The sequence below is a fragment of the Pseudopipra pipra genome, chromosome 27 (genome assembly GCF_036250125.1).
Source record: "Pseudopipra pipra isolate bDixPip1 chromosome 27, bDixPip1.hap1, whole genome shotgun sequence".
NCBI lineage: Eukaryota > Metazoa > Chordata > Aves > Passeriformes > Pipridae > Pseudopipra > Pseudopipra pipra.
The window spans coordinates 563,879-588,901 of NC_087575.1; the positions used below are offsets into that span (position 1 = coordinate 563,879).

Sequence of the window (25,023 nt, forward strand, 5' to 3'; positions counted from 1 at the left end):
TTTCTCTTGAACCTCACTGGAAAAAATCAAATGGATTTCTTCGCTTTCTCTGCTTATCTCCTCCTCACTAATAGGAAAAGCCCAAGTTCCGTGTATCCATTATGTAAATCCTGGAAAGGCTTTTATCTCCAGCACTAAAACTGGGAGGTAGCATCTTTAAAGAGACTTTAATACAGCATCTTATCCATGCTGCATTAATATCATCTGTCTTGTATCAGAGTAACATGAAAATACACTAGACCTTTAGCTTTGTTGAGGGGGATTGATCTAATTTGATTGGGATGCAAAAAATGTCACAGGGGATGAATACCAAAGTCAGACCTGTATCACAGCCTCCAGATCACAACATGCACCACTGTAAGAGATTTATTTAGAGACAACAATGAAAAAAAGCCTTCAGACTGTTGAAACTGAGGGGGAGAGGGAAGGGGAAGAGCAGGAGAAAAACAGCAACGCATTTGTTGTACCCGGTTTGTATCGATTCGAGCAGCAGAAGCCACTAACAGCAGCCCTCGTTACAGAAACACAAAGGATTTCACCACAAAAATAGCACACTAACATTTCCAGTCCAAATGATCTGCTGTCATTAGTCAACTCTGCTTTCAAAAGCTTTATCAATCAACCTGCTGAGCCCCTGCCATTTGTTTTTCAGGATCAGTTACAGCAGCAGAGGCTCGACCGGTATTAAATGAGTCCTGTGGCCACACAGTCCACTCAGACCCACAGACTGCCCAGGCTCACAGCAATATTCACAATTTATAATCTGTGATCCAAATGCCAAGGCTGAGAAAGCACCTACTTAGGGAGGCACTGAAGTGCAGCACAGGAAGGACAAACACAACAACCCAACAACCCTCCTGGAGGATAAAAACAGGCTCTTACACCTTTTTTACACTCTGTTGACACTTGCCTGTCTGACAGAAAGGCACCAAAAGCTTCAGGGGGGCCAAGAGAACCAACTCTGCTGCTCCAAACACACAACAACAATAAGAGGGTACTCCAACACAAAGAGTTAATGGGTAATTTTATGCCAAGTTGCTTAAAAAAATCCCTGACGAAGCTCATTAAAACCATTCTTAAAACTGTTTCTTCACAAAGCATAGGTCAGTGTTTCTGCAGGATTTACCATTCCAGTAACAAATCAGCACAGGGAAAGGAAATGGCTAAGAAAGGAGGCTTATACTGTGGGGAAAAAAACCCATTTCAGCCAACCAGGACAAAGATCAACATCCACAGATTAGTTCACTCCTTCTTTAAATCCTTTCTCTTCTCACCTTTACAAAGCTAAACATGCATCGATAAACAAATTCCAAAGCCTCTGTAACTCTGGTTTCAACCCAGGACACACATCAACAAAAATGTGTCAGAATGTGGGAGCATATGGCCACAACATCCACCCACCTCCAAACAGCCTTTTCTCCCCAATCCCAGGATCAATCCCTAACATCTATTTGAAGGGAGTTACTCAAGGATGAGCCCCAAATGCTGTAATCAATTCAGAACAACATCTACTCCACACACACCAGCTGATCCCCACCAGTGTCAACAGGTTTAAACAGATCAGAGTGAACACGTGGTCTTGAAGTGATGAAGACTTTGATTTATTTGGAGCTTTAACACTATGTTCTTTAATTCAGGAGAATACAGGCTGCATCCTAAGCCTTTGCCACTCCTCATCCTCTTTCCCTATCTTTTAAATTTCTGCTATATCCCAGTCTTTGCTTTTTTATCTTTGCAGAAGATACATTTCCTTCAGCTCCACTTACTGAAAATAATCATAGCTCTTAAAATTCCAAGTGGGCAATGGTGGATACAGGAGCCCAATTCCTCATATAGAATCCTGAAATATTCTGAGTTGGAAGGGACCCACAAGGATCATCAGTCCAATTCCTGGCCCTGCACAGACACCCCAACAATCCCACCCTGTCCCTCACAGCGTTGTCCAAACGCTCCTGGAGCTCTGGCAGCCTTGGGGCCGTGCCCACTGCCCTGGGGAGCCTGGACAGTGCCCCAGCACCCTCTGGGGGAAGAACCTTTCCCTGAGATCCATCCCAACTCCCCTGGCACAGCTCCAGCTGTTCCCTCGGGTCCTGTCACTCATCACCACATCAGCAGCAGCTTCTGAGCTTCCAGCAGTCTTAACTTCATGGCTGAATCTGAGAAGATGTCTCTGTTCCAACCATGTGCTGGAAAATGGAACCTGTTCCCTCAACCAGAGCTTGCCCCAATTTAATGCTGCCTGAAACTCCTTAATTAGCAACTTGTCCATCAGCTTAAAAATGGAAAAGAACTTCCTCATAACACATGCATCTAAAAAGTAAGGCAAGGATGAATATTTCGAACATCTGTAGATTTTGAAACAAGTGTGCAACTAAAACCTGTTGTCCTATTTATTTGCCATGTTTCTTAAGGCCAAAATGTCAGCAACAAATTAAATTAACTGCTTCTTCCATTGTTTCCAGGGAGAACAGAGCCCACCTATTTCCCTTATTTATAAAAGCCACCCCTATGCTCAGAGCAGGGGAACAACTCTGCAGTCACGTGTGTGGAGGAACAATGAGAAGGGATGACCCTGGTGGGTGGGAAACTAAGTTCTAGGCAGAAAAGCTGCCAGTTCCATATTCCACCAGCAACACAGGGATATAAAGAATAGAGAAAAAAAGAAAACAGGAATGCAGATGGCAGTCAATGCAAACAAGAGCACCCACAAAAATCCAACATAGAAATGAGAGATCAGAGGGTTTGTGAAAGACAAACCTGCAGCAAAAAGTGTGAGGAAAGACTGGGTGAAGAAAGGAAGGGAAAATAAAAACACAGTTCACCCCTCACAGTCATTAGAGGTTCCACTTACAAGGAATCAACACGGAGAAGTTCACATTTTTTGGTCAGGAATGTAAAGGATTTTGAACCTGACTTATGAGAACATTCAAGAGTTTTCTGACTCCCACCTAAAACCTCAAAAAAGCCACCAAAATTCGAACTACTTTTAAGCTTTTGAGGGGTTTTTGTTGCACTCAAGTCATAGTTTTCAGTGTTTGCCAAAAAAGCTGCTTTTATCAACAACTTTCACCCCCACCTTCTGACTGCCACTTCTTTTCACAGCCTTTTGGCTTCCCCTACTCACCCAAAAAATAACTTGTGGGCAAAACATTCCCAGGTTTAGGAGACCAGCTTGTCTTCTCGTGGTTCAGTCCCATTATCTGGCTCATTACTCCGACTCAAAGTGGGGTCAGGGCAATGCAGCAGGGCCAAAAAAACCAAACTAAAATGCTAATTATTCACAAAATGACACTGCCAGCAGAGTGTCCTGTGCTGGACTGGGGTGAGAAGGAAATGACAGACAGATTTTTGTGGGAGGTACATGGAAAAAATGACAGGAAGCTAAAGAGAATTAATTATATATATCTTTTATACATACGCAAATATATATATATGAGGAGGTGAGTGAGAGCAGAGATTACAGTGATGTGGCTCAATGGTCACATTTTTAGTTTGTTTTATCTAAGTTCCCTCTTAGGGATAATAAGAAAAATATTATTTTTTTATTTTATTATTTAAGCAGTAATCAAACCCAGAAAGCTTCACTATTTCTATTTAACAAAACAATTTGACTGAAACTGAGGTAATATGAACACAAGATCCCAATTCCCTGTTTTCATAACCTTCTCCAAGTCCTGCAGCACGTGACCTCTGTGGTAAGACTAAAAGCAAGCAATAAATCCCAAACTTTAACTTTCATATGCTTGTTGGCAGTGCATCTTAAGACTTCAAATATTTAGTGTTTTCTTTTTGGAAGAGCAGTGAATCAGGATATCTTTAACACAGGTCTGAATACTTGTCCTAGACATGCAAATGTCTGTCTACAAATTTCATACCTATACAGTTAATTTAACGAGATTGCAAATTAAAAAGTGGATTTTTTTCATTTATGGTCAACACAGTGCTTACAAATGTTTACAAAATCAGCGGTTTATGTTTATTTACTTCCATATGTGCATAAAATATTTTAAAATGCTTTAATAGTCTCCAAGTTAAAGGAGCTACAAGTGGTACAATCTCTGCTCAGAATCTCTAGGACCATCCACTGTCCCGATATCACCTTTCTATGCAATTTCATTTTTGCCAAAAGCTTTCTTTTGAAGTCTGGCAGGAGCTTCCAACTCCCAGTTAAATTCTATTTATTAGACTAATAAAAAACACACACATAAAACAGTCACATAATTTAGAGTCTTTCTGTCAGGCAGTTTCAGGCTCTGGCACAGCTCAAAACAATTAGAAGACCAGAAATCAGATTTCTACCTTATTTTTGAAGTGCACTTCAATGGGCATAATGAAGCCAGCGTAGCCAGACTCCTCCACCTTGTAGGGGGGCTCCTTGCACACTGAAAGAGAACAAATAAACGTGAACTTGGAATTCAGCACAACTTCATCTGAGCCAAAAAGGAGTTGCAAGAGGAGAAACGGGCCCCTGAGAACTCAGGACACAGTTAAAACACTGACCTTTGTGGAGAAAACCACACAGAATAAGATGGTGGCCACAGGCTTAGTTGGGAACATGAAAATCTGTTCTTAGCTCCTCTCAAGGAAAGGAAACATAAAACACTCCAGACCAGAGGCTCTGTGAGATTCTTACCCCCCTTTGCAGCAAGATACAATTACACTTCTGGGCTGTTCCACAACAATGCAAACTGTCAGTTCAAGCTGTCTGGCAAGAAAAGGCCAAGACCCAAAAGGTACAACAGCAGAGAAAGGTAAAATTGACTTTGATGTCCATATTTATTAATCAAAGCACTACAACATGCAAGGAAGATGATTATTTTTAACTTGAAACACTCCCCTGAAATCCTCAACTCTCATAATGAGGTAAGAGGCTGCTTCCCCCAAAGGTTCACAAACCCAAAGGGCAGGTGAGCACTGCTATTTATTCCACACACAAGGAAACACAAGGAGGAAGGTGAACCAGTTTGTTGCTAAGGTCAGAGCTGCTTTCTGCAGCACAGCAATTAGAAAAGTTAATTGCTTCAGAGAAATTAATCTGTGTGTTTCCTGCCTCAGTTGCCCCTATCCCACTACCTGGTGTAGCTTTATGCTCCTGAATCCTTCCTACTATCCACCATTGCATTTCAGGATAGGGATATCCAACTCTAAGGATTCCAGGATCATTTCTTTGGCCATGATGTAGAAACACACAACAGTTGCCAGAAGAAACATGAGACCCACAGAGATGTTCTCCCTCCCAGGAACCGGATGCACTCACATATAATTTATGCACTACAATATATGTAAATAAAGTCAATTAAGTAATTAGAGGAATTCAGTGCAAATCTTTGGAGTTTCTCTTAAGAATTCCGAGCAATTAATATGATTAGGAAACAGTACATCAAACCTAAAAGCACACAAATTATTTTCCTTTAATGTAGATACATTACTCCAGCTCTAAGCACTTCTACCATCATTAAGGTGCTGAAAAACAGCACTCAAAATTCAACTGTGAAAAAAAGGCATAGCTAAAAATAATAAAAACCTTTAGACTTGCTTTAACTTGAATTTTATATAAGAACCCTGTCATTTAGAGGGAAAAACCCAAAATCAAAGAGCGGTGCCAATATAGCAGCGGGAATCTCAAGCCTATCTGCCAAGCAGTCTTTGTTCCTCTGCTGCTCTATTCTGACAAATTCCAATGATTCCAGGAGCAATCTGCCAGCAGCACGAGCCCACCTTCAGCACCAGGATCTGCTCCAAGTGAGACAGAATCAGCTGAAGGAACCCTTCAAACAAACCTAGGAATAGGATGCATATGCCACAGTATTTATGTAAAACCCAAACACACCTCGGTCAAAGGCATGCTGGGCTTAGAATGGAGCTCAAGGAAGCATTAAAAACCCAGGGATTAGGGAAAAATCTCTCTGTGAATGTAGGTGATAAAGCAACTGACTGAGCAAAGGCCATGGTTTCGCTCTGCCAGAGGGCAGGGTTAGATGGGATATGTGGGAAGATGTTCTTCCCTGTCAGGGTGGGGAGGTCCTGGCACAGGTTGCCCAGAGAAGCCGTGGCTGCCCCATCCCTGGAAGTGTCCAAGGCCAGGTTGGACAGGGCCTGGAGCAATCTGGGCTAGTGGAAGGTGTCCCTGCCCATGGTAGGGCATGGAACAAAGTGGTATTTAAGGTCCATTCCAACCCAAACCACACCATGATTCTATGTACTACTGCAACACAGTTGTTTGTAATAAATTACACCAGATGACAGAACTGTAACCCAGCAGATTACAACTTTTATTCTATAAATTAGCTTCCAGCTCAGTCCTGCACTTGCTTATCATACATCAGTTTTACTACATCAATTTGAAGGAGACATACATTCCATATTCACACTCTTGTGAGCTGAGTGCCTTTGAGTTACTTTCCACTGTGGACTCTTACAAATAACCCATGCCATAGGTTGTCCACATTCTGAGTGTACTTCGTTTAAAAGAATATTTTTAAGAATGCACATTACAAAGTACTTCACAGCAACACTCACAGGCAGCTTATATTTCTTAAAACGGTAACACTGCAGCTATAGTTACACATGTTACATGTTAGAGATGTAACTCTGTGCTGCCCCCTAAAAGGGCAATTCCTATTCCTCCACCTCAGCCTCATGAATTCCCGCTGCCCGGTGCCAGCATTTTTTTACACAGTCACAAAGCAAAGACAGAAAATAACACTGCAATGGGTATACTCTGCCCAACCACACTGACCACACAGCCAGTGGCAAAGGGACCATCACCCTGTGGCATCACTGATTTCTGCTGGGTTAATCTACCTGAACTGGCACCCGAGGCTAGGAATTGCAAGAATCCATGACCAATGCAGAACTCTGCACACCCCAGTACATATAAAAGCCCAGTGTTTGAGCATCTCTCACTGATCATGTGCTTCCAGCTTTTGCTGGCGAATTCCAACAAATCAAACCCACCTTTCCATTCCATAATGTGAATTATCTTCTGCTGTCACTTGTGTGTTGAGAACCTGCAAGTGCTAATGCTTAAACAAGAGGAGAAAGCACCTCACCTCCTGCCCTTTCACCAGAAGAAAGGTCTCATTCTCCCTGACCTTCCTCAAACACAGTCAAGAAAGGTTAAAGCAGAGCGCACACAATGGACATTTCGCTCCCCTTTAAGGAGCTATTTTAAAGAAAAGTGACAGCCCAAGACAACCTTAACTTGCAAAATGCTATTTCATAGAGAGAACACCTAATAATACACCTTCAAGCACCCACTCACCTCGCTTGGGCTTTGGGAAGCTCTCATGCAGCCGAAAGACCACGCGTTCCACAAAATGCTGGATGTCACACTGCTCGGGGCCACGGACAAACACCATCCAGTCATGGGTGAACCCCTCCGTGGTGGGCTTCTTCCTCAGTTGGGCTCGGTGCCCCAGCTCCAGTTTGACTTGCACTGTGCACTGTTTTAGGACAAAGGTTTTAGCATTTTAGGACCACAAGCAAAATGATGCAGTTTATAGGTTACAGAACGATGAGCCCCCCGACAGCAGAGCCTGGGTCTGCCAGGGGGGAACATAACAGATCCATGGACAGATCAGCCCCAGACTGACAACCAGTGTTGCCAGCAGAAAAGGCATCATAAAAATACCTCCCAGCACCATTTCGTACCTATTTCCCCCCTAATACTAGAGCAGCTTTAGAACTGGGATCGGTTTCTCTGCCTCACTTATCAGTTAAATTGTCAGCAAAGTCCTAATTGCGGAGTCTTTATTTCTAGAAAGTGTCAGAGACAGAACTTGATGTTCACAGCTTCCAGGATTCACAGTACTGACAGAAAACTAATTTTGAAACAGGAAAAATCACATCATGAATCGGTGGTTTAGAATAAAACTCTGATGTTTCCTGTATTCTAAATATATTTTATTGACACACTTTCGAAGATCAAGTTATCATCTCTGCCTGCACTATGTCCAACACTAAACTGACCTAATTCTGATTTGCACTCCTGAATCCTACTCCAATCACTATCAGAGAAGGTGTATTCTGTGCCTTACTGAAAGCACAAAAATCCCATTAAAATGTCTTAAAAGCCAGATGAAATTAATGGTGAAGGTCCACATATTATTGCAGACTTCAGACAGGCGAAAGGGAATGAATAAAACAGATGTAATGGAGGAAAGGGATTCAGACACAAGATAAATCAAGGAAATGTTAGGGCCAGATTTGTAGAGACAGAGAATAACACTCAAGGTATCCAACTTTTGTGCATACTTGTTACACAAACCAGAGCAGCAACACACTGATTCCAAACTAATCCTATCAAAATCCAGCTTCAGCACCAGGAGGTTCATAGAAAAAAGGGCAGTTTTTAGTCCCTACCCCATCCTTCACTTCAGGCTTGTAAATGTGTCTTGTTCTTCCTAGCAGGTCCCAACTACCACTGGGAGAGGCAACATTATTTGTCATTACCTATATTACATGTTGACCCAGAGCCAAACCAAAGGCATGATGTTAGACAATGAACATGGAAAGAGAAAGCTTCCTGAGCTCTAGACAAACGTTTAGGGAAAGCATCATCCTTATTTTCCCACGGATGAACTGCAGCAAGGAACGTGATCACAATTAACGCTCGAAAAATATTTTGCATCTCCAACCTGACTTTTTTTTTTTCAGAGCACGGTGCTGAAAAAGCACAAGTCACCCCACCTCGGCGTTCTTGTCCCTGTAAAAAGCTCTCACAGGAGGTCTGCAGAGCACCAGGCATCAAAGCCTGACCTCCCAAATTGCAGTCCAGTTCCAATTTCAACCATAAGCCTTAACACACTTGTTCAGGCAGTTTATATCCTCACAGCAAAATACCTTCAGCTCGATCCAACGCATCCGTTCTAAGGCTTGGGGACAAACTCATCTAATTAATTCCTTCACTACAGCATTTCTTTGGGATACCTTCCTCTGCAAGTTCCCATTTTTTCTACACCGGCTCCATCTCACTCCTGAAGGAGCAAGGCCAGCTGTTCTTTCATGTCGCATTAAGGACTCAGAAGAAAGGCAAGGTGTGCTTCACCCGGAGCACAGCAATCCCGGGAAAGCATTGTGTGGAGACAGCCTGCCCAAATCCTAAGCTCCCACTGGAGTGTGCCTGCAGGCCTGCTTTATCTGGGATGCTTCCCACAGCGTTCACATCCCCTGAGCCAGCCCGCGCGGCAGCCTCACGTTATCGATTCCATAATTACCCTTTAAATCCTGCTACTGTTGCCAGTTACTACCCCTCTCCTGAGAAGTGCAAATGACTGTCAGGCTACAAAATCTGCCTTTCCGAGTCAAAACGGCTGAGAAACTGTAGCTGAGAACCAGATGGGGTTGTGTGGAAGAGACCGAAATTAAACATAAAGGAGAACTGTTTAACTGAGAGCGCAAGTTGTACTTGCTGCACTCCTCACACTCCGCTCCAATTAACAATCAGTGAGAATTAAGCCAGAAGTTGAAACACATTTGAAAATAAGATCTCCCAACATAACCAACATCCAAAGTTGCTCCACTGAAAATGGAGGGTTTTTTTCCTTTTTATTTCCAAGCGTGTCTCCCAACAAAGGGAAATCAGGATCCTATTCAAACAATTTGTAATAATACAAAGGAGCCTGCTTTCAACTTCTCAATAAACATTCTGAAGGCTGCTCCGGTTTTTGTTTGATGTGCTAATTGCCTGAAAGCCATCGAGCGGCTCCCGTTCCCGCTCCTGCGGGTGATTATTCGGGATAGCGGGGCTCATTCCCGAACCTCAGCCCAGGAGGTACCTGTTACCCGCTCCCGCGCACACAAAAGGCTCCACATCCACATCACCTCAGGTAAACTTCCAGCATCCATCCTGGAGCAATCCCGGTGGCATCAACCCTTCCCGGTGGTATTAACCCTTCCCGGCGCAGCTCCGGGGGGGTCGCATGGCCGGCACCTCTCTCGCTGTCAATAATCCCGGGTAGGAATTTGCGGGAATTGCTGCTGCCACCCCCCGCCGCGGGCGAGGCTGCGGCGGCCGCCCATGGAGGGGACAGGGCTGAGAGACCCCCAAAAGGGGGTGGGGAGGAGGTGTGACCCCCAAAACAGGGTATGGGGAGGAGATGTGACCCCAAAATGTGGAGTGAGGAGGAGCTGTGCCCCTCAAATGAGGGATGGGGAGGAGGTGCAACCCCCGAAGCGGTGAGTGGAGAAATGTCCCCAAAAAATGGGGGGTGGGCAGGAGGCATGCCTCCAGCCAAATGGGCTTCAGGAGATCTGCCCCCCCAAAAGGGTTGTTGGGAGGAGGTGTGACCCTCCTCCAAACAGAGGGCAGGGAGAAGGTGTGCCCCCACAAAGGGGTGTGAGGAGGAGGTGTGCCCCCCAAATGGAACTGGGGAGGGCATGTGTCTCCCCAAAGAGGGTTGGAGAGGGCAGATGTGCCCCCCAAAGGGGGTGTGGAGGGGAGATGTGCCCACCAAAGGAGTACGAGGAGGAGATGTGCTCCTCAAATGGGGTGCAGGGAGGAGGTGTCCCCCTCAAAGGGGTGTGAGCAGGACATGTACCATCCATTTGGGGTGGGCATGGAGGAGGTGTGCCTTCCCAAAGACAGTGTGGGGAGAAGCTGTGTCCCCTAGATGTGACTGAGGACAAGATGTCCCCCCCCAAAATGGGGTTGGTAGGGAAAACACATCCCCCTCCCCAGTGGGATTGAGGAGGAGATGTGACCCCCCAAATGTGACTGAGATATCCCCCCCAAATGAGAGGTGGGGAAAACATATCCCCCTCCTGAGTGGAACTGAGAAGGAGATGTGCCCCGCCAAATGCGACTGAGGACAAGATGTCCCCCTCCTTTGGGAGGTAGGGAAAATATATCCCCCTCACCAATGGGACTGGGGAGAAGGTGTATCCCCCCAAAAAATGGGGGTTGGAGAAAACATGTTCCCCTCTCCAATGGGTTTGAGGAGAACATGTGCCCCCCCCCCCAAATGGGGGTTGGGGAAAAGATGTCCCCCTCCACCATGAGATCGAGGAGCCGATGTGCCCCCCACAACGCCGCCCCCCAACACGCCGGGGGTGGGAATCCCGAGAAATGGGGGTGCCCCCCCGCAGCACCCCCTCTTCGGGGGGGCCCTCCCCTCCGTGCCCCCCTCTCTGAAATGGAGGGGGGCGGCACCGCCCCAGCCCTCCCTCAGCGCGGCGCGGCCGCTCCGCTCCTCACCTGATTGTCCATGGCTGGGCACGGCAGCGCCGCGGGCCCCGCTCGCTCGGTCTGCGCTGCCCGGTCGGCGGAGCGCGCGCGGCGAGGGGAAGGGGGAGAGACACACAGAGAGAGAGAGAGAGAGAGAGAGAGAGAGAGAGAGAGAGAGAGAGAGAGAGAGAGAGGAGGGAGGGAGAGGGGGGAAAAAAACCCCACAACCCTCTCTCCGCGCTCTTGCGTCCGGTTTCTCCCCCCCCACCCCCCTCCCCACCGCCGCCGCCGCCGCCTCCTCGGCCGCCGCCTGCTCGGTCGCGGCCCCTCACGGCCCCGCCGCCCGCCTCATTGTGTGTCACTCACAGCGCAGCGCCAGCCCCGCGCCCGCCCCGCGGAACCGGAAACCGCCTCACGACCGCCATGGCGGGGGGGGAGGGAGCCAATACCAGCGCGCTACGCGCGGCACCGCCCCCTCAACCTGATGGGCAGCCGTTCTGACCAATGGAAGGCAGGCTAAGGAGGAGTAGGCGGGGAAAGGGGCGGGGTCGGCGCTGTGGGTCGAGTAGGGTCTGATGGCCCCTCCAGAACCTCCCTCAGACTGGGTGAGGAGCTGAGGCGGGCACGCGGCGGGTACGGTGTCCTTCGCAGTTCTATCCCAAGTGCTGTCCCCCAGAATGTTCCACGAAGCGTACAGCCAACACCAGGATCGGGCGTTGAGGCCTCGTTGTTCGCCCATCTAGCTCCCTCCTCTCCTCACTGCTGAGGCAGCTCCTCAGTGCCCGGTGCCCTTCTCAGTTCTATTCCCGATTTTGTCTCAGGATGTTCCTCGAAGTGCACAACCAACACCGGGATCAGGCGTCTGGGCATAATTGTTCGCCTGTCTTGCCCCTCTTCCTCCTACCCCTCTGCCAACCACTGAAGCGGCTTCTCAGCGTCCGGTGCCCTTCTGGGTTCAATCCCTGGTTGTGTTGCCCAGGGTGTCTCTCAAAATGCACAACCAACACCGGGATCAGGCATTTGGGCCTCGTTCACCCAACCCGCCCCAGGTGAGGCTCTGAGGCAGCTCCTCTGCACCCTGGTGCCCTTCTGGGTTCCATCCCCAATTCCATCCCCCAGGGTGTTCCTCGAAGTGCACAACCAACACTGGGAATCAGGCATTTGGGCCTCGTTCGCCCATTCTGCCCTGGGTGAGCTGTTATACCGCCTGCTGTTCTATCACTGCCCTTTGCTGTTCTACCCCCAGTTCTGTCGCCCAGAGTGTTCCTCGAAGTGCACAACCAACACTGAGATCAGGCGTTCTCCCATCTCTGTTCACCCATCCCACCACTTTTCCCTCTCCCCCCGTCTCAGTCCACGCTTGTCTCTCCTGTGTGTTAATTCCTGACACCAATGATCAGGAACACAGGAGAGCAAGGGGAACAAGTGAAGCTGTGGCTCCCAGTGTGGCGAGCACAGCACGTCGGGATGGCCAGGCAGGGCTCGCCTTGTTCTCCCCAGTCTCTCTTCTTCCTGTGCCTTTTCCCTCAGTTTCTCCCCCGTCGGTTCCCCCATCTTGTTTTCCCCTCGCCATCCTTCATTTTTTCTCAATGCTCCCTGCTTTTCCCTCTTATCCCCCATTTCTCCTCAGTCTATCCCATTTTCTCCTATCCTACCCTGTTTCCCCTCACTCCTTCATTCTCCCTTGTCCTTCCTCATCTTTCCTTTGCTCTCCCTTGTTTCAACTGCCTTCAGTCTCCCTCATTTTCTTTCCTTTTTCTCTCAGTTTCTCTTCTTTTCCCCTCAGACTTCCTCATTTGTCCCCTCAGTCTCCCACATTTTCTCTCATTTTCCATTTTCCCCTTCATCTCACTCATTTTCTTTCTGGTTTACTCCTTTTCCCCTCAGTTTCTCTCCTTTTCCCTCAGTCTCCCTCATTTCCCCCCCCAGACTCCCTAATTTTCCATTTTTCCTTCAGTTTCCCACCTTTGCTCTCATTTTCCCCCTCAGTCACCTCTTTGTTTCTCTCCTTCCCCCCCCCCCCCAGTTTCTCTCCTTTCCTGCCAGTCTCCATCTTTTCCCTCAGTCTCCCTCATTTCCACCTCGTTTTGTCTCCTTTTCCCCATCTCCCACATTTCCTCGGTTTCCATTTTCCCCCAAGTCTCCCTCATTTCCTCTCAGTTTCTGTTTTTCCCCTCAGTTTCCCACGTTTTCCCCCTGTTTCTCTTCTTTTTTCCCCTCTGTCTCCCTCATTTCTCCCCTCAGTCTCACACATTCCCTCTCAGTTTCCAATTATCCCTTCAGCAACCCTCATTTCCCCTCAGTCTCCTACATTTTTCCCCTCAGCCTCTCTCTTTTTCCCCCGAGTCTCCCTTATTTCCCTCAGTTTCTTTTCTTTTACCTTTGGCCTTCCTCCTTTTTCCCTGTCTCCCTCATTTTCTTTCTGTTTCTCTCCTTTTCCCCTGTCTCCCACACTTTCTCCTCAGTCTCCCTCATTTCCTCCTCATTTTCTTGATTTTCTCCCTCAGTCTCCCACATTTTCCCTCTCTGTTTCCTTTATTTTATCCCTCATTTTCTCTCCTTTTTCCCCTCAGTCTCCCTCATTTCCTCTCAGTTTCCATTCTCCCCTTAGTCTCCCACACTTCCCCCTTGGTCTCTCTCATTTCTCCCCTCAGTTTCTCTCATTTTTTCCTCTCAGTCTCCTTCAGTTTCCCTCATTCCCCTCATTGTTCCCTTCAGTCTCTCACGTTTCCTCTTGGTTCCCATTTCCCCTTCGTTTCCCTCCTTTCTCCCCTTTGTCCCTCCGTTCCCCTCATTCCCCCTCAGTTCCCTTCCCCTTCCCGCCTTCCCCCTCTCCCCTCTCTCCCCCTTTGCCGCTCTCCTGCCCGGGGAGAGTTTTACCTTTTCTTACATCTCTATGTGACAAGTTATTGGGCTCAATTTTGCCAGGCCTAAATGGGACTATCTTTACAAGTGCAATTGGTGACTGTTTCCGAGCAAGTTCACTCAGAATTTCTTTTTCTTCATGCAACTTTCTTGTTTCAGATAGTTTGTTGATCTGTGTGAGGCAGCAGAAAACCCCCGTGTTAGCCAATAACTCTGTGTGTCACTGCCTGATCGCCACAGGCGAGGATTAATCAGCTCCCAAATCGTTCTAAAGAGCCACTTTACCTCATCAACCTGATAGAGGATATTAGCGAAGCAAAATGCTTAATCGCTTCAGTTAACAACAACAACAACAAAAAAGAGCCTGATTTGGGTTCCTTTAAGTGCTTCTGTTTTAATTTTCCATGTTTCTGTCTGATGCAGTCCCAAGAGACATCTCCTTGGACAGTCGCTTTTCTTCTCCATTGAGACAGGGCCTCTTTCTCTGGGAGTTCTCATTGATATCTTTAATTGTGGACATTATTCCCATGCACGTGACTCTTGGGTCTAAATCTTTTATTTTCTACCTCCCAATCCTGGCTATTCACTCCCAGCCTCATCACAGCCCTTGGTGGTTACGTGCTCTCAGGGCTGAATATTTTCTGGAAATATCTCTGTCTTTCCCAACTTTGACTCCACTCTCACTCTGCTGAATTTCCTGCTCATGTAAGAGACACATCAGATCCTGAGCTTTTTTCCTGAAAAATTGCCTGTTACTTTTTCTGCAACACCATTAAATCAGCTTTTGATTTTAATTTTCCCCAGTGACAAATTTTCCATGCCTTTGTTTTTGCCCAGCCTGGTGTTAATGGTTGTTTTTGGGCTCTCCCAGTGCAGGACCCGTCTTTGCTTCTGGTTTGGACATGGGTCACTCCTTCAGCTTTCAGCTGCTCCATGGCCTGGGGAGGGATCCAAGCAAGAATTTGGATGCCTCCAAGATGGAAACCCAGAGCCAGGAGCTTCAGCTTCCACATTGGCAGCCCAATACAAGGATATTAAACCACATTATACTGAAGAATTTGGGGTGCCCCATTCAGGGTAAGCACCTCATTGTATTGTTGCCTGCTCCAAACACCCCAGGGCTCTCTGCTGGGACAAGCAGTTTGGAGTTGGACTTTGCTGATCCTTGTGGATCCCTTCCAGCTCAGGATATTCTGTGAAGTGGCATGAATGGATTAATTTAAAATGTGCTGGGGTGGCTCTTTACATTCAACTGCGAAAATACTCAAGGAGAGAAATTCCTAGAACCAGCCTTTGCTCCACTAGCAGTTCCCAGCCTGAACAGTTTCCAGCACAATGACTGATCAAACTTACCCCTGATTTTCTTTTCAAGCTCCCCTCAAAAACAAAAAATCACAGCCAAGGGCAGAAAATTTGCCAGGCTCTAGGGGGGTGTGTTGGGAGTTTTGGGTGCTGGGGATGCTGGAGCCAGCAGCCATCCAGGCTTCTCCCAACTTCTAATTTTGCAGGGAGATCTCAAGCTAACGAGCTGTCAGCTGAGTGCCTTCGCACCCGAGGCAGCCGTTTCTGAGCTCCTGGTTCTTTATACCCATTCCAGCAACTTCTGGGCTTTGCAATAAGCGTCTGCAAATCCAATTAGTGTCTTTCTTTGTGGCACTGGATGCTGGCAGAGATCCGCTGTGCTGCTGCCATCTACAGTAGGGCCAGTGCCAATGGATAAGAAACAGTTCTTATTTGCATATTCAAATATGCAAATGAGCCACGACAGCTCTCCTTAATTTTTGTTTGGGTTTTTTATTTTTTCTTTCCACAGTCTTGCCTCAAAGATCTTTGTCTTGGGCTGAAAGGTGTGTGTTTAATCTGGCTTGGCCTGTGGTAGGAGACTATGCCAAAGGTTGGCTCTGTCCCGTGGGATCTGGGGATGGTGGAAAATAAAGTGGAAAAAAGACTTTGCACTGTGCTTATCCCTGTCTTGGCCAGGGCCAGGAAAGGTTTCTGGGTGTTTTCCCAGCTTCCAGTCCTGGGAAGGGACAACACATCCTTTCTCTCTCCTGCCTGTACAATCCGTGGATGCTTTACAGGCAAAACGTGGCTGTTCCTGGGGACTGTGAGTGAAGGAGGAAACGACTGGGGTGTTGAGAAGAGTCCTGGTGCTCCAGTGGGAATAGTCATGTCATGTGCCAGTTGGGACAGACAATTTCATGCAACTCAAGATGCCTGAAATTGCTCATTTTTCACCAAAAGTTTTTTTCTGTAGGCTTAATGTCCCTCAGTGTAAATGTGGGATTTGCATCAGCTGTACATCAACTGTGCATCCCCTGTAAGTCCCTGTCATGGTTTTATATGCCTGTGCCTGTATGTTTGTGGCTTGCCCTTCCTGTCCCTGGAGAAACAAGTTTGTTTCACTGTTTTTCGTCATTCATTGTTATTTTCTCATTACTAATTTAATTGCATCTTCCCTGTTTCCACTCTTGAGCTGAAGACCATGACTTCTGTGGTCAGTCTGGGCTCTGAGTGGCTTGGACACCAGCCAGGCAGCGACCAAGGCTGATTCCAGCACTGAAAGGATCAGTGTAGAAAAATGATCATCTTGTAATAGTTCTAAGGACTTAAAGATTAAGACACAAACATCACATTTGAGCAGGGTTTCTCTGAGAAAGAGATATGCCTGAGCGGAAAGACCCCCAAGTTCTCCTGCATGTCAGTCATTTCACTACCTTTTCTTACAGCTGCAGTGTGACTATAGTGGTCTTCTATTTCTGCAAAGCACATTCCATGAGTTTCCCAGATGAACAAATCTGCAGTCAAAAGGAAGAACTGATGATATTTGGGTAAGAAGGGGCAGACGTCCTTCTCCTGGTGTGTATTATGGCTTTGCCAACAACACTGTCACGTCTTTACAAGCAGCCTCAGAAAGCATCCTGAGCATGAGTCAAGAGAGGATTTGGTTTCTCTGGTGGGACCTGGGTCCTGCTCTGGTCTGGGTCTGGCACAGACTCACCCCAGGGCTTGTCTGTGCCAGGGAGAAAAGCTGGGAGGGACAGAGAGAATCCAAGTGAGGAGTGAGCTCTTCAGCAGCACTGGTTCTGGGGTAGCTGGGCTCCTGGTCTGCTGATCATTGGGATCCCTCCAGGGAATTGTGCTTGTTCCAAGCAGCTGCTAATCCCAGCAGTGTTTATTCTTCTAAAAACGATTTTGCTTTGCCTGTCCTTTGCCTTCCCCTTCCCCAGTTCACACTCCACACTACAGTGTTCACAGAACATATTTTACACCGGAGTAGTGCAGAGAAAGTCCAGATTGTTAATAACCAAAAACTCAGATTGCCAAAAAGATACTCCTAGCAACTACCAGCTGCATCTGGGAAAAATTACAGACAGCTTGGAAATTCTTTAGTTCCCTTATTAATGAAGGACTTTGTAAAAAAAAAAAAACAAACCAACCCACACTGTAATACAGTTTAGCTTAACTAAGTTCTTTTGTGCCTGAGGAAAATCTAAATTATAGCATGCTATAGCTACTGAAAAATGCAAAGGGATTTAAATGTACAATAACCCTCCAAACCAGAAGGAAGAGGGAAAATTTTCTGGGTAAGTGGGAACACAATAAGAATTTATTTTATTCTTTCTGAGTATTTAGTGCTGGTGAAAAGAGCCAGATGAATAGTCACAAATACGTCATGGCCCTTGCAGATGCAACATGGGCAGCACAAGCGTCCTCAAACTGCCCCGCCAACGTGATCCAGTTCTGAATGAGCAGCACCAGCCTTCTGGGGGAGAAAGGAGCCTGTCTCTATTCAGCCCCTGACCCCTCTGCTCAGGGCTGTTAATGAAGGGGCCTCATTAACACCAAAGGTGAGGTTGGCATTCTAATGCGCTGCTGAACTGACACCCATCAATCCATGTGTCGATGACAGCACCTTCCCCTTGTGCTCTGCACACAGAGGTCAGGTTTGGCCGAGTGATGTCACAGTCTGTGTCGTGCCAGGGTTGTCCAGACCCACCACAAGGAGCGTTTCACCAGCTGGATTTGTCCCACGCTCCACACAAACTGCTGGCACGAATACAGCTGGGGAAGATGGGCCCAGGCACCTTCTGTGGCCACTGGAGCAAACACAATCACAGTACAATGGCAGGGAGTGAGATTCACTGCCCAAACTGGTGTCTGCTTTGAACAGGGCTTGTGGTTGCTGCCAAAGTTTTTGAGAGGTGTATGCTGAGACAGACAGGCCCACCTTCTGAGTGGAGACTGTCACCCTAGGCAGGGTGACCTTTAGGCCTCTGAAAAATACCAGATGGGGGGGGAAAATAGCTTGAAAAATAGAATGTAACAGGAGGAGATCAGTAGGGGATTCTGACCAGCACCCAAGAGCCTGTTCCGAGTTGCATGTAGGAATTATTATTCTAAGTTGCCCAGAGCATCTGTGGCTGCCCCATCCCTGGAAGTGTCCAAGGCCAGGTTCAACGGGGCTTGGAGCAACCTGGGATACAGGCAGGAGTCCCTGCCCATGGCAGGGGGTATAACAAGGTGGTCTTCAAGGTCCCTTCCAACCCAAACCATCCTATGATTCTGTGGTCTACAAACACACTGTCTGAGATGCAGCCTCTCCCAGGGCATTCCCAGAGTTTGGAGTTGGACTCAGTGATCTTAGAGGTCTTTTCCAACCTCAATGATTCTACGATTGTACAAAATTAATACAAATTTCTGATTTTTGTGGATTCCGAGTCAGCTGCTCTCATGGTAGATTCCACTAAACTGTTTTTCTCGAATGGTACGAAATGAGCTTTCACCTGTAGGTGGGGTTGCCACATATGTAAATTTATGCAAATCACTTCTGATCTACCTATCTCAGGAAAGATACCAGGTCAGATAGTGCCCCACACTGCAGGAGGGACTATGCCAACATGCCTGTGACTCAAGGAATTTGGCTGGTCCTGCCAGGCTGAAATTCATCCCACTGAAACTTAATCTTTATCACTGACATCGTTACCTGTGAGACAATAATGCACCTGATTGCAGCAAAGTAATTTTTTAGCAGCGTGGCACATCTCAAACACCCTGGAGCTTGATTTTGTTGCATAAAGGCACAGTCAGTGCAGTTCCAAGGGAGTCAGGTTGGATTATGAAGTGACAAACACAATTTTGAACAACACAGGGAGGACTGAGAATTGTCTGTAACAAATTAATTCCCTTTGTTACTCAGCCAACAAAATTAGGCAGGTAATACCCTCTCATGAGTGAATCCACTACACACACACACTTGTAAACTACCAATATTTGAGCTAAATGAAGAATACAATCAATGCGGACACTTTTCACGCAATTTTGGAAGTGTACTATATAAACACTGCAGATGCAGGACTCTTGATTCCGGTGCCTGGGCATTTTTAAAGGGCAGGAAATCTCTGTTAAGTAGATGCATGAGATGTGTCATGAAACATCTGACATATGAGGAAAACACATTACTGCACCGTCTGGACAGTGTGTGGGGTCGCTGGTGAACAGCTTGAAAACAGCAATCATTTGCATAAGGATATAGAGTTATTTATTTGGTGATACCATCCCAAGGGAACAGGGGCACATTCCAGGTCTGTGTAGGTCACTGGCAGCATCAGGAATGTTGGACCTGTGAGGAGTAAAGTTATGAGAGCAAATGCAAACAGCTGAAGTGTTTGTGCCTAGAAATTTTCACCTGTTTCTCATAACAGAACAATTCATAGAGTTTTGTGGAAGGTAAGGGGCAGAAAGGGAAAAATAATGTTTTTATTCCCCCTTTGCTCTATAATATTGCTCATTTGCTCATTTAGAGTCATAGAATCCTAGAATATTCTGAGTTGGAAGGGACCCACAGAGACCATCAGCCCAACTCCTGGCCCTGCACAGGACACCCCAACAACCCCACCATATCCCTGAGAGCTTTTGGTTTGGAAGGGACCTTAAAGATCATCTAGTTCCAAACCTAATGGAATTAATCTATATGTATGTCTGTCTGTAAGGATGGCAAATATTATTCAGTATTACATGAGTAAATCTCGAAGTCTGACAGGATGATTCATGGCGAACAACACATTCAACTTGTTGCCATTTTTTGCTCTGTTTCACAGATTTGGTTTTGATTTTGCTTATCAGTGCTCTGATAGATGTTAATAGTTGGCAATATTAGGATAGTAAACAGCAAAATCTCACATATATTAATTTTTGCATTTTCCCATGGCGGTTCTTCATTGATTAATTTTTAAATTGGTCCCAGGAACCACTTAGAGAAATATTGCAGTTTGCATGTTATTGGCATTACATGACACTGTTTCTGGCTCCAGCCCAGCAAAATATATTCTTAAGTGTAAGTAAGTACCATGGATATCAATGGAATTATTCATATTCTTAAAATTAAACATGTGTTTAAACATTTCAGTGAACTGAGACAGCTGGTCTCTTGTGGAAGGCCTATCTAAATAAATGCAGCATCGATTGCGGATTGTGAAATTCATAACCCAATGCACAACTTAATGTTGCTTTTGGTGAATATTTCAGCATTTGAGGTAAATCTATGCCTTTTGTTAAATATTTGTGGCAATGAAGCTTGGTGTGCCATTCCAGGACAATTCAGTTTTATGTTTAAACACATTTATGAAGAGCCATGTGCTGAAGTGAGTTCATGAATCGGGACCCGAGCGACTGATTGTTCATAGAAAGTGAATAAAACAGAAGTGGAGATCAGTCCTAATTGAAACCATGTTCTGAGCTGCAGTGGGAAGGCACAGAAAAATTAATCCTTCCATTTTGGGCACTTTGATAGCAGCCATTAGTAGAGAATGGAAGTTATTCAAACCACTTTGCCAGACAGAAGGAAACTGCTTGTTTTTCTTCTGCAAGCAGCAGTGAGAATATCTTCTGAAGTGGAACCAAATCATGGGGGTTTATAGAAACAGCTGAAGAGATTATTTGATCTGTTGATTAAAACCTCATTTTTTTGTCTACTGGTTTATTTGCCCAAGTAATGGCTCTGCTTCTCCTTCCCCACGTCTCTGATCCCTAGTCAAACCCAGCCCTGGTTATGTGTGAGCTCAGACAGAAGGACACAGGCAGGGACCTCGGAACCCTTCCTGCTGCAAACCCAGTGCCAGAGTATTCCTTGAAATATGACTTTCAGCTAATCAAGACCTGATAACATTCATCTGTCCAGAACAGCCACCAATATCTGACAAATCCTGGTGTTTATGTCCCTACATTTAAGTTTGCCTTCTGCGAAAAGGGGACAGCAAGGATGTAGGTAAAACAGTGGGAGGGGGGGAAGGAACATATTTCCTAGCAGCTGTGAGGTGGGTGTGACAGAGTTGCCAGCCGTCGAGTTGGAAATCCTGTGTCAAACCTCAGAAGTAACACTTAGAGTTGAAAGGACAAGACTTTTAGAGGTAATAATTCTTGGAGCTTATCTCTTTCCTTCCTGGGCTTTCTTAGCCTTTTGTGTTCGTGGTTTCAAACTTTTGACTGCAGATCCAGGAGATTAAAACAAAAATCAAAATCGAAGCTGAATCAATGTTAGTTTAACATGACTCCAGGAGAAGGTTCTTTAAATCAATCCTGAATATTGCCAGGCTGGCACTAAAATCCCAGGACTGAGTGACATCCATTCCCTGTTTCAAAACTACCATCTTCTTTCTCTCCGAGACACTTAACAAAAAAAGATCTTCTGCAAAAGGCATAAGCGACACTCCAGTGAAGAAATTCCTTTTCCTGGCACTGTTAAGAGCAAGGACTGAGTTATTATTAATTACTTTTGCATTATTTATGCGGGTCCATGAATGTGCAATGCCTTTTACAGATAAATTACTGTGTCTTGAAAAGTTTCCAGTCTGGGAGCCAAATGCTGTGAATCCATAAGAGCAGGAGGCAGTTTGGTGCAGCAGAACAGGTAAGTGCTAATCCTTGATGCTGCAGGACTTGTGCCTTATCAACCTTATTTTATTTCTGTTGCAATTACACCAAACAGACTCAACTGATGCTGTTGTTTCCCAACCTCTTTAATCTGGCACCAGCTGAAAGGAGCAGCTTCTCTCTTCTTCTTCAGCCCTTCTCTTGCCTCTTTTTTTGTGGGTTAGGAAGCCACATGGAGAACCAAATCAGGGAAATGATCTGGGTTGAGGCTCATCTGGCAAAAATAAGGAAAGGTTTCATTTTGACCAGTCCCAACTCAGATCCCCAAGCATGTGAGGTTGCAGCTCTTCCTGCCCTGCCTGTTTACCTGTGTCACTGAGCTGAACTGGCGTGACACCCATCAGACACCCACCCTGACAAGGATCCTGGGGCAGGAGGTACCCTCAGACCTCCCTATGGCATCGAGAGAGGGCTCCCAGCTTCCCCCATTCACATGCTGGGCATCCCTGCAGGATCCCTTCGTCCCTTTGACAGCTCTCTTGGTTTTTAGGGTGTTTTTAGGGGTGTTTGCCAGCTCTGCAGTGCAGGCTGTGCCCCACAAGCTGGAACCATGGCTCCCTGGCAGGAAGGATAGAGAATCCCCAGCAGCTCAGAGACCTTTTGAGGTGCCACCCCAGCCTCAGATAACCCTGGGGATGCCCAGACCACAGTCCCACACTGGTGTGTTGGGGTTGCTTCGCTTTCTCAGGCTGCAGCCCCACTCAGAGCAGGAGGCCCTGCCTTGGGCACTGCCGTCCTTTTAAAGCTGCTTTGTGGCTTTCTTTTCTTTTCTCTCTTTTTTTTTCCCCCCAGGTTCCCAGGGCTGGGGATTCAGCTTCTGGCCTCATCCAGAAATCCCTGAGGGTTTCAGATCCCCACGAGGCCTCTCAATGTCTTGATCTGCTTGAATAGGCATTTTTAACGCGGCCTGGCTGTCATCGGGGCCTGTTACAGTCACTCAACTGCAGCAACATTGTTCTCCAGGCAGCAGCGCCCGGGACACCTCCCTTATTTCCATATTGCACAGGGGATTTTGCCACTGGGTCGAGCATCACATCGGCTCGGTGGCCGGAGGTGGCCAATTAGCCCTTGGTCGTCCACAGCCCAGCCTTCATCCCTCCGCCGTTCTCAGCATCTCCAGCCCGCGGGACTGCTGGCGCCTGTCCATCTCCGTGGGTCCTGCCGGAGGTGAAGGTGACCCCCTTTTCCTGTGCCAGGCTCCCTGGCAACGCAGCCTTTTCTTTCGCGAGCGGCCTCCTCCACCCCCTGACGGGGCGAGGGGCTGTGAAAGCCCCGCTGCACTTTTGAACTTGCTGCCGACGCGCTCAGTGGCTGCGCGGGGCAGCGGCAGCGGAGGGGCCGAGCCCAGCGGGGACCCAGTGCAATTGCCCAGAAGTTATTAATAGGCTGTGGAAGAATGTGATGGGCTGGGGAAGGAGCGAGGAGGGGGGAGAGCAAGAGGGAGAGAAACGGGAAGGGTCAGCGAAAGGGAGACGGAGTGATGAGTGGTGGCATACAGGGGAGACAAAGAGGCGAACGGGAGGAGGAGATGGGCACTGGCACGGGCAGACAAGGGCACACAGAGGCTGGAGATCCGAGTAGCCCTTGCTCTGCACCTTGTGCGGGTGTCTCAAGAGTGGCCGTGCTGGCAGACAAGTGTCTAATCCTGCCAGGGGATGGAGAGGGCAAGGAGACCGGGCCTGGGGATCCAGTTCATGGCAGGGCATCCCTTTCCCAGCGTGAAACGCTACTCAGGGTTCATGAGCCAAATTTGCCATCTAGTGGCCCTGGGGACCATTGCAGAGGCGCCCACGCGGCAGCCATAGCCACGGGAGGACCACAGCACAGGCACTGCCTCAGAGGTAACCAGAGGCACCACCTTCTGCCTCAGAGGTAAAACCCAGAGTGCTCCTGCTTTTGCTTTACTCGCAGGGGCCCCAAAGCCCGTGGTCCCTGCAGTGACATTACATTGTTGTGCCTGTGTTGCAGGGAGCCAACGTCAGCCATCCTGCCTGCCTTGGTGGGCTCCAGAGATTGTCCCTGCAGGCTGGGCAAGGACCCAGACCCACAACATGGCTTCAGCTCATCACTGTAAGCAGCAAGGCTTGGAAAGCAAGAGTGTGTCCTGTGGCTGTAAGAGCAACTATGGGGACAACCTGGAAAGCACAGCAGGGGTCTGTCTCTGAGGGTCTGCATCTCTTTGTTCCTGCAAAGGTAATGACATTTTTATCTAATGTCACAGAATTATTGAATCACAGAATATCCTGAGTTGGAAAGGACCCACATGGGTCATCAGTCTCCTGGCCCTGCACAGATACCCCAACAATCCCACCCTGTCCCTCAGAGCGTTGTCCAAACGCTCCTGGAGCTCTGGCAGCCTTGGGGCCGTGCCCACTGCCATGGGGAGCCTGGGCAGTGCCCCAGCACCCTGTGGGGGAAGAACCTTTCCCTGAGATCCATCCCAACCCCCCTGGCACAGCTCCAGCCCTTCCTTGGGTCCCGTCCCTGGTCCCAGAGCAGAGCTCAGTGCCTGGCCCTCCATCTCCCCTCAGGAGGAGCTGCAGCTCCCGAGGAGTCTCCTCTCAGTCTCCTCTGCTCCAGCTGAACCAGCCGAGTGCCCTCAGCTGCTCCTCAGACCTGCCCACCTCTGTGTCCCTCCTTTGGACTCTCCCCAACAGCTTTTGGTTCTTCTTATATTGTGGCACCCAAACTGCCCCAGGACTTGAGGTGAGGCCGCCCCAGTGCAGAGCAGAGTGTGACAGTCACCCCTTGACCAGCTCTGACCATCCCGGCTCCTCACCTCACCCTGCCCCCAGCCAGACCTTCCAGCAAGCAGAAGAATCTCCAAGTGGCCATTGGAGATTGTCAGAGCTCAGGAGGAACAAGGACATCGGGGATTGAGAATGGGGTAGAGTACCCAGGAACTTGCACCAGCAGAAACTCCTTTGAGCTGTCACTCAGGAGGATTTCTCTTTATAAACAGCCCTCCCTAGGTCAGAGAGAGCTTTGGCTGCCCTGTCTGTGGGAATGACAGACAGATAACAGAGTGTAGTGTAGTCAGGGACAAGAAAGGGGCACAG

General features: G+C 47.6%; 1 protein-coding gene across 1 annotated transcript in view; it reads right to left on the reverse strand.

The window, feature by feature from the left end:
• MLLT1 (MLLT1 super elongation complex subunit) overlaps positions 1 to 11,402 on the reverse strand; it is a 32,436-nt gene extending 21,034 nt beyond the window's left edge. The window contains exons 1-3 of the mRNA XM_064637153.1: positions 11,198 to 11,402; positions 7,265 to 7,445; positions 4,300 to 4,382 (exon numbers count right to left, since the gene is read on the reverse strand). Of these exons, the coding sequence (XP_064493223.1) occupies positions 4,300 to 4,382; positions 7,265 to 7,445; positions 11,198 to 11,209 (276 nt within the window). The 5' untranslated portion in view covers positions 11,210 to 11,402. The remainder of the gene's footprint in view (positions 1 to 4,299; positions 4,383 to 7,264; positions 7,446 to 11,197) is intronic.
• Between the last annotated feature and the right edge of the window lie 13,621 nt (positions 11,403 to 25,023).